The sequence below is a fragment of the Leiobunum rupestre genome, chromosome 6 (assembly GCF_980474605.1).
Source record: "Leiobunum rupestre chromosome 6, qqLeiRupe1.1.hap1, whole genome shotgun sequence".
In the NCBI taxonomy this organism is placed as follows: Eukaryota; Metazoa; Arthropoda; class Arachnida; order Opiliones; family Sclerosomatidae; genus Leiobunum; species Leiobunum rupestre.
The window spans coordinates 19,440,281-19,449,711 of NC_143389.1; the positions used below are offsets into that span (position 1 = coordinate 19,440,281).

General features: G+C 32.4%; 1 protein-coding gene across 2 annotated transcripts in view; it reads left to right on the plus strand.

Annotated features, from left to right (window-relative positions):
• LOC149940141 (lachesin-like) overlaps window positions 1-4,336 on the plus strand; it is a 51,333-nt gene extending 46,997 nt beyond the window's left edge. For both annotated transcript variants that reach the window (XM_090178096.1, XM_090178097.1), the window contains 4 exons: window positions 666-959; window positions 1,760-1,834; window positions 2,041-2,139; window positions 3,897-4,336. In XM_090178096.1, the coding sequence (XP_090034222.1) occupies window positions 666-959; window positions 1,760-1,834; window positions 2,041-2,139; window positions 3,897-3,997 (569 nt within the window). In that variant the 3' untranslated portion in view covers window positions 3,998-4,336. The remainder of the gene's footprint in view (window positions 1-665; window positions 960-1,759; window positions 1,835-2,040; window positions 2,140-3,896) is intronic.
• Window positions 4,337-9,431: the final 5,095 nt, after the last annotated feature.

Genomic DNA, 9,431 nt, shown 5'->3' on the forward strand with positions numbered 1-9,431 from the left:
ACATCTACGAAGCAGTTTCCAGTAGCATGCATTGGGGGGTTTGCGCATGAGGTTCGGTATTTCACCACCCGGTGGATTCATGAAGCCAGTTTGGCCAGTCATTAGCCTAACGTTAAATCCCATTCGTTTCAAACTTAGGGGGCCTTGAGCTCTTGATAGTCTTATGATGGTATCTGATTTTGCTTGGAACAAATAAAGTTTTTTCGGTTGAAAAAGATCGATTTTTTACAAAGAAATTAAAAATAACAAGTTGGTCCTAGGAAGCATTAGCACACACGAAGTAAATTTCCTACATTTTTTTAACCGAACTTACTTTATTTGTACGTTTTAATGTATGCTCTACAGCTTTCTAATTGATAGATTTCGTCTATCGCGTACCTGTCAAAACATTTATTTTCCAAAAACATTAAAATATTTTTAAGTTTTTCTTAAATTTAAAAAATAGTATGTTCCTTACTTCATAGACACCCTCTATAGAAAGTGAGTGTTACGTTTTCTTAAAAAAAAATTCTAAAAGTGTGCTTAAGTTAAAGTTAAAAGGAACCACCCATGGGCTATAAAAGTGTGCTTAAGTTAAAGTTAAAAGGAACCACCCATGGGTTATAAAAGTGTGCTGGTCGATGTTTGGTCGTATCTATAACTGCCGTTGCGTGTGTGTTTTGCAGTCGAGCCGATGTTATGGATTCCAAACCAACTGGTCGGTGTCCCTGTAGAGTCCGAAGTGCTGCTGGCTTGTAATATTGAAGCTTCACCGGCTGCATCCACTTATTGGCTGAAAAACGGAAATTTACTCGCTGATACTCCTAATGAAAACTATTCTCAGTCTGTCATCAGCAAAGGTGCTTACAAAGTTCAATTTCAACTGAAGATATTCAAGACCCAACCCAACGACTTTGGATCCTACACTTGCGTTGCCAAAAACGAACTGGGAGAAACTGAAGGAACTATTCGGCTTTACGGTATGATCTATTTACAACATTCATTCTGATTGTTGGCACTTTTTCTTTTTTGAATAACAGTCAAATCAATAGTCTTTTTGTAATTCAATTTTCCAATTTTATTGAATGTATTGCTTTTTGAACAATTTACTAGCCTATTTGAAGAATAGTTTGCATCTATCGGTTATATAATCTAAAACTAAATGAAATCTTGATTAAATTTAATTGCTTTTTATTTTTTTAGTTATCGATTTACAAAAATTGGGTTTTAAATCAATTTGTTTCAAATCAAATAGGTTTAATTTCCATCATTTACATCTCTTAATTTTACTTAATTTATATGGCTTTATACTCTTAACTAGTATCTGAGTTATAAAATATAAATTAAAAGTGTAGTGTTAATGAAACTTAAAATATTGCTACTAATTAATTAAAGAATATGTTACTTCTTCTCTAATATAGCCAAAAGGCGCTTCAATAAATATATACCGCTTGCTTTCTTGAACAACTGAATAAATTATTCGCGTGTTTATGTTAGTGTTATTGAAATATTAAGCAGCGCACGCTCTAAAATATAACGCTTTTATAAGTATTTCCTTGAACAGGATTTATTTAAGCGTAAATTGTTTGTGTGAAAACAACATTTCAGTTTCTAATAGACCTTTGCATAAATTTAAACCGTTATATTTTTTTTTGGTGGCGAAGACATTACGATGAAACAAAATGGTCAAACATCACAAGCTATATATGATTTATGATTTGCTTTGAAATGAATCTCGCTTTGTTGACATAATTAACAGTTTTTATTTAATTATTTAAAGGTATTCAAAAACCAAAAAGTGAAGACGTTGTAATGGGGGCTCTGCAAAATACCGTCACCAAAAACACTAAAGAAGGTAATATTTTTAAAACTTTTTAAATTAACTGACCATATAAAACATACATCCATTAAGTGTTAAAGTTAAACCCGTAAAAATTGGAAAGACAACACATTATTTCCATCATATTTATAATTAAATTGTAACATGGCTGTTTTACGTGTTTCACCTTTATAAAATTCTTTATAAATAATATAATTAGTTCGATAAAATTTCTTCTGAAGCATTAAAAATAACTGGAGCCGAGATAACGACAGGAAGCTTGCAACCGGCGACTCTACCAAATACCAGGCGAAGAATTCCAACTACAGAGAGAAATAAAAGTGAGCAAAATTAGAACACGGATTTTTTATTTCTCTTGTTTTACCTTTTCTTCCAGGCGTGATTTTTTTATTTAAAGAACCAAACAATACCATTTCAGTGTAAAACCCCTATTTTTGGAGTCCTTTAAAAAATAAATATAAAATCGAAATATTTCCAAATTTAAACTCGGGTACAGACCTATTCTAAACATTAAATTTTAATTCAACTTTTCAATTAAAATTTCATTCCCGAATTGCTTTAATTATTGAGTTTAAAAGTTTTAATTTTATTAACGTAACGCAGTAGGATTATTAAAAGCTTTTAAGGCTCGCATAGAGAGCTTGAAACTTTCTTTGATCAATACCGAAATTTACATTAGTTCCAGATCGATAAAATTGAGAGGTGTACACTGATATTACGTGGAAAATACTCCGAATGCGTAAAGCTCACTATGAAGACTTGCCCGAATACGTAGAGATCTTACAGATGTTGAATTTTCAATGACGTACCTCCAAGAGTATTCCGCGCGTTAAACCGGTGGAAAACACTGCTCGTAATTATTAAAACAAGTGGGCCCGGCAGTCCCAAAAAGGAGTCTCACACGAGCTAACCTAGCAAATATGTATATATATTTACTAGGCTCGTGTAAGACTAAAAACACCTTACCTATTACAAAAAAATGTAATTTACAATAATAAAGGGATTTAATAATAATATTATCATTTAGTTTTACATTATCAAAAGGATGTGTACGAAAATTATTAGATTTAAATTTTCGGAGGTATGCCTCGGTCAGAAAAACCGGCCATTCTTTTAAACCTGACCAGCAAATGCGTTTGTGTGGCTAACAATTTGGTCTGAGCACCGTGTTGAGAAACAATGTTTTGTGCACTTTTAACTCTCGTTATTTTCTCTTTTTTATCTTTAGTAATTTTGTGCAAGAAGCTATAGTAATCTAACTTTACAACGATGTCTTGAAAAAATGTTTTCATAAGGGTTACAGGGGTACATGGCACCCTCCTAGATTTTAGACGGAGGCACAGTCAATGTATTTGTACCCCCAAAATTGCCCTTCCAAAAATTTCATAAATCAGATTTTAGTCTATAATTTTCCAAAACACTATAATTTCATTATATATAATATAATGATATATTCATATAATTATACAAATTAAGAAAGTTGTTTAATTCAATATTGAATTAGACTCGCTATTTGCTAAACACTGCTCTAGCAAATGTCATACAAAATTAGAAAAACAAACCAAAAAAACCGAAACTTTCAGCGTTTTTGGCCCAAGGGGGAAGACTACAGCGGCCATTGTCTACTTTCGCGCTATTTCAATCTGAACTCTTTTAATTTTGTATTTTAACTTATACAATTAATATTTAAGTGTGTAACAGCCTCTTGTTTAGTGATTAAAATAATTTGAACAATTTTAAATTTAAAAGTAATTAAGTTATTACGTTTTAATTTCGGACCCCCCGAGCCAAACAAGTTGGGCAAACGCCCCAACTAACCTTTAGTTAGAACCTTATCTCGTTAACTATTAATATTAGAATTATCAAAATTATTTTAAGCACTAGAGGAAGGTTCAGCCTAATCAGAAAAATATAATTCAATGGTGTAGTTATTTAAACAGAAACGTTCAGCTTGAATGAAAAAGAGGCTTTTACAGTATTCTTCCCCCTTAACCCACCAACAAAATTTCGTTCCACCGCCACTGACATTCATTTTATGAAAGTAATTGATTTTCGTTGAAATTGTTTCTTTGCTTAGACGCAGCCTCTCCCGATGACTCGAACAAAACAACGACACTGAAGGTCGAAAAATCCCTTCAAACTTTACTGATATTGCTCGCCTTGAAGTTGCTGTTTTAGTCTCCCCAAAAAGTACAAGATCTCGTCCTTTCATCAATGGACTTAAAGTTTTTCTTATACTGATATGTTTGAATAATATACTATATATATATAAATCGGTAGTTGGTGTCCGTTATCCGAGGGATTTCCGGCAAAAGATTGTGGTTGTGTTAGGTACACGGTATGTTTTCTAATCAAATATTTAGAAGCGAAATTTCAAAGACGCGTTGTTTTTAAAAACTCTCTAGCGTAGGTCTGGAGTATGATGTATATTACATATTAGAGAAAATTTCTTTTTGATATGGTTTCACGAAAGCGCTCAATAAAGAGATTGGCATAAATTTAATATATTGAGATATTGAGGGTATATCATTAACAAATGTGTAAATATTAATTAATCGTATACGCGTAATTTAGAAAGTAATAAAATGTTCTCGTTTTGGAAAATCATTTTAGTCTTACGGTTATTTCACTCACCTTAAACTTGCGCTAACGACGTAAGTGAAATTTGTCTTTAAACAATAATGAGATGTTGAAATCTTAACACTTTATAATTTCAAATTAAGTAAAGAGTTTAAATGCCTATTTAAGGAATTTAAGCAAGAAACCTTATTCACAATTATTTAACCAAATACCTACACTAATATCCAATATGTTTATTCACATTTAAATATTTATGAAAGGTATGTTGTTTTAATATTATTATATTATATTTGTTATTATATTTGTTCGTAAGTGTTAACATTCGTCGTTAAACGTTAACGGCTAAGCGTGAGTCGTAAAGCAGTCGTAATTTTTTTCATGGGTTTATCGAGGTTCGATGAAATACACTAATATTATCAGATATTTAATGAAGGTACATCAGAAATTATTTTGGTCGTCGCTTTTCTTGCATATTGGATTTGGTTCTCAGAAGTCTTCTACAACTATATTGAAAAATATCCTATAGAAATTAAGTCACTACGCATTGTAACCCGGCCACCTGAATTAAAAGGCTTCAAAAGTAGCTTGATGACTTAGGCCTAAGGTGGTGCCTTGGGTTTTAGCCTAGCTGATTATTATTATTATTATTATTTATGAAATGAACGCGCAACCGGAAGGATGCAAAAATCATTTTTAGCTTTTAGTAATCTCCCATTTTTAAATATATCTTCTACTCCGACACTTGGCAGTTATACGCTCCTAGTTTGAAAAGTTCTTGAATTTTTACGTTTTCTTCGGGTGATCATAAAATATGCAGATTTCAGTTAACTTTAATCCGAAAAATTGTTAAATTATTATTAGTTTTAAATCACTTTAGGTTTCTAAGCCGTGTTTTAAATTTTTCAATATAAAACTCTCAACGCATTCAACTTTCCCTCTCTACGCTTAAAACAATATAAAAACCACTAATCACAATACGCTCAATACGTCGTTCTTTCAGTTGTATCGTCTGGCTAAAACTGATTGAAGGAGCTAGAAAAAATCCCGATATTATTTTGAATAAAGCTAATCTAAATTAAAAATGTACTCATATTTTTCTTTCCATCATCATTTCATCGTAAAATTATTATGAAAGACATTATTCCAAGCCTGATTCCATTTTCAATATTAATCCTGGATTAGAAATATAATACGAAGCACATTGATTCTAAACAAGATTAAAAAATCTACAATTATTTACTATTAAAAAGTGCGCCATGGGATTAATACGAAAAATGAAGTTTAAATTATAAAAAAATATTGGCAGTAATACGGACAACTTTAGAATTTTATGTCATTTCGTTTCATTGTGGGTGATCGAATAGTTTTAATTTTGGTTTTTATAAAATGTAATGACTAAAGGAAGGCTTTGTTTCGAAAAGGGTGAAAACGGGCCCGGACTTCGGTAAAAGAATAACCGCGGGCCCTATGAGCTGCAATACTATCGATCATTACCATTTTTTTCTGGTAGAACACAGAAATGAAGAAGAAAGCTGCACAAATGAAGATGGTAAACTACTGCACCGAGTGGGGAGTCGGTCTGATTCAGCAATATAATCAAAGTTTGACAAAAGATGAGACCCAGAAGCAGTACCTTCTGCGCCTGGTGGAGCTCCATAGAAAGGCGTACCTTAACCCTTAGAAGGCGCCTTGTTTCCAAAATGATATAATAATTATTACGTTGTTGACGATGATCATTGTGATTGTTCCAATTTGTGAAGTAACTTTCGTTATTTAGACAATAAACATGATTTTTCGTATATTTGATTTTTTTTTCAAACGCATTCACAAAGTTGAATATAGTTGCGACCCCTAAATATAATCCAAATTATCTGAAATTATGCAGGGCTTATCCAATTTACACAAGATCCGCCTTGAGGAGAAACAATTTAGTAACTTAATTTTTTTTGGACCAGCCTAATATATATAGGGAAAATTATTTTCGGAGATAACGAAAATCTGTTTACAATGTTGTTCTATCAAGAATTAAGTGAACACGAAATTCAAAATTCAGTGGATTGAGCCAATAATTGGTCAAAAAAGGATACGATGAAAAGTTTCGAAGGGTATCGAAAATGGACAATAGTCAAAATTATATGGTAACGATATGTGAAAATAAAAAACAATACATCAGGTTTACTATTGGATAACCATGCCCTTATACGTAAGATTATTTCCCTAAACGATACAGTCTCGGGTAACTAAAGGTAGCCCTAGGCAGCCCTCTTTAATAATTGAAATGAACCCGAAGAAAGCCCGTGCGTAATTGAAGATAACCTAATCAAGGACCGTAAATTAAGAGGACAGGTTTTCGATACCCTTCCACAGTGCATTTTATTTTTCCCCACGTATCAATCAGCTCGAGAGACTCCGAGGGAGTATTGCAAGGTCGTTTGTACCACGTGATCTTAAAATTTCAAAATGGCAATCTAATGCGGTTGATATTGTTTGGTAATTTTTTGCGCTTTATATTTTAGTAATTTTTAATTTTGGTTTTTAATTCAATAAAAACTATCAACTGATATTTAGTATATCATAATTAATCTATAAAAACGTGAAAAAATACCTATTGGCGTAAAAATGTACTTCGTGTTTATCTTTTTTCCACTCTTAGCGATACTTGTATTTTTTCAAATAACCTTGGCCGACTCCCTTAGTGTGATTGGTTTACGGGGGCTAAAAACCAGGCTTTTTACCGATCCTCTAAAATCTACTATCCATGACCTAATGCAGCGCTCTTTGATAATTGAAAATAACATGAACCTACCTCGTGGGTAATTGAAAATAGCCAAAAGCAGCCCTCTTTAATAATTGGAAATAACACGAAGCTACCTCTTGGGTTATTGAAAATTCCCGAAAGCAGCCCTCTTTGATAATTGAAGATAGCCTGAAGAAACCAAATGAGTAATTGAAGATAGCCCAATGCAGCCCTCTCTGGTAATTAAAGATAACACAAAGCAGCCATTTGGGTCATTCTACGTCAAATGGACAACTCATGCAACCATGGGTCCGCCGCTCCACATTGAATTTTTACCACGTACAAAAAGGACAAATTTATGGGCAAATACTAAGTTTTAGCCAAAAATTTAAGCGGTTGCAAAACTAGAGCAAAATGAACAGAAGACTTTTTTTCGAAGTGACGTAAAGCCCAATTTGGTGCCCCCAAAGGAATCGTTGGATAAAATATAATATACAAATACGTTTTAAGCAAAATATTCGGTTTTAGTGTAATACATACTGTAGATTTAAAAAAACACAATAGAAACTTTCTATCTTTAAACGTTTGTTTAGTAATAATAGATTTCTTAGAATTTTTCTAAAATGGGGGGTCACCTTCGACGGCGTATAAAGGCCCAAGTCCCAACTTCGATTTTCAAATACAAGTTATTTTTAAATAGCCCCTTATGAAAGCTTGAATTCCATATAAAAAACGCCTAGAGTATTTGGTTTTTAAGGTTTGAAAAAACAATAATCGAATTTTGTTTATTTACACAAATTTATCAATAAAATTGTAAACAATATTTTTTTAATTTTAGAAAGTACGAATACTAAATTTCTATAAAAATTATTTTTGAAAACGTAAATAAAAATCTGTTTGTACATTGTCTAAGCATATTTAAGACATTCTTATGGGTTATTTTTTATTACCCATGAAGTTGCTTCGGGTTATCTTTAATTTTACTAGGGATTGCTTTTGGTTATCTTTAATCACCCGTGGGGTTGCTTTGGGTTATATTTAATTAACCATGAGCCTACTTCGGTTTTTCTTTAATTTCCCATTAGGCTCTTTAGGGTTATCTTTAATTACCCGTGGGGTTGCTTATGGTTAACTTAAATTTCCCGTTGGGATGCTTCGGGTTATCTTTAATTTCCCATGGAGTTGCTAAGGGCTATATTTAATTACCCATGAGGTTGCGTCAGGTTAGTTTTAATTACCCGTGTTTTTGTTTAGGGATATCAATAGTTACCCGAAGGGCTGATTCGAGTTATCTTCAATTATCAAAGCGGGCTACTTTCGGTTATTTACAATTATCAAAGAGGGCTACTTTCGGTTATTTTCAATTATCAAATTGGGCTACTTTCGGTTATTTTCAATTATCAAAGAGGGCTACTTTCGGTTATTTTCAATTATGAAAGATGGCTAGTTTCGGTTATTTTCAATTATGAAAGAGGGCTACTTTCGGTTATCTTCAAATATGAAAGAGGGCTACTTTCGGTTATTTTCAATTATCAATGAGGGCTACTTTCGGTTATTTTCAATTATCAAAGATGGCTACTTTCGGTTATTTTCAATTATCAAAGAAGGCTACTTTCGGTTATTTTCAATTATCAAAGAGGGCTACTTTCGGTTATCTTCAATTATCAATGAGGGCTACTTTCGGTTATTTTCAATTATCAATGAGGGCTACTTTCGGTTATCTTCAATTATCAATGAGGGCTACTTTCGGTTATCTTCAATTATCAAAGAAGGCTACTTTCGGTTATTTTCAATTATCAATGAGGGCTACTTTCGGTTATTTTCAATTATCAAAGATGGCTACTTTCGGTTATTTTCAATTATCAAAGAAGGCTACTTTCGGTTATTTTCAATTATCAAAGAGGGCTACTTTCGGTTATCTTCAATTATCAAAGAGGGTTACTTTCCGTTATCTTCAATTATCTTAGAGGGTTGCTTTGGGTTATTTTCAATTATCAAAGAGGGCTACTTTCGGTTATTTTCAATTATCAAATAGGGCTATTTTCGGTTATTTTCAATTATGAAAGAGGGCTATTTTCGGTTATTTTCAATTATGAAAGAGGGCTACTTTCGATTATCTTCAATTATCAAAGAGGGTTACTTTCGGTTATCTTCAATTATCAAAGAAGGCTACTTTCGGTTATTTTCAATTATCAAATTGGGCTACTTTCGGTTATTTTCAATTATCAAAGAGGGCTACTTTCGGTTATTTTCAATTATGAAAGATGGCTAGTTTCGGTTATTTTCAATTATGAA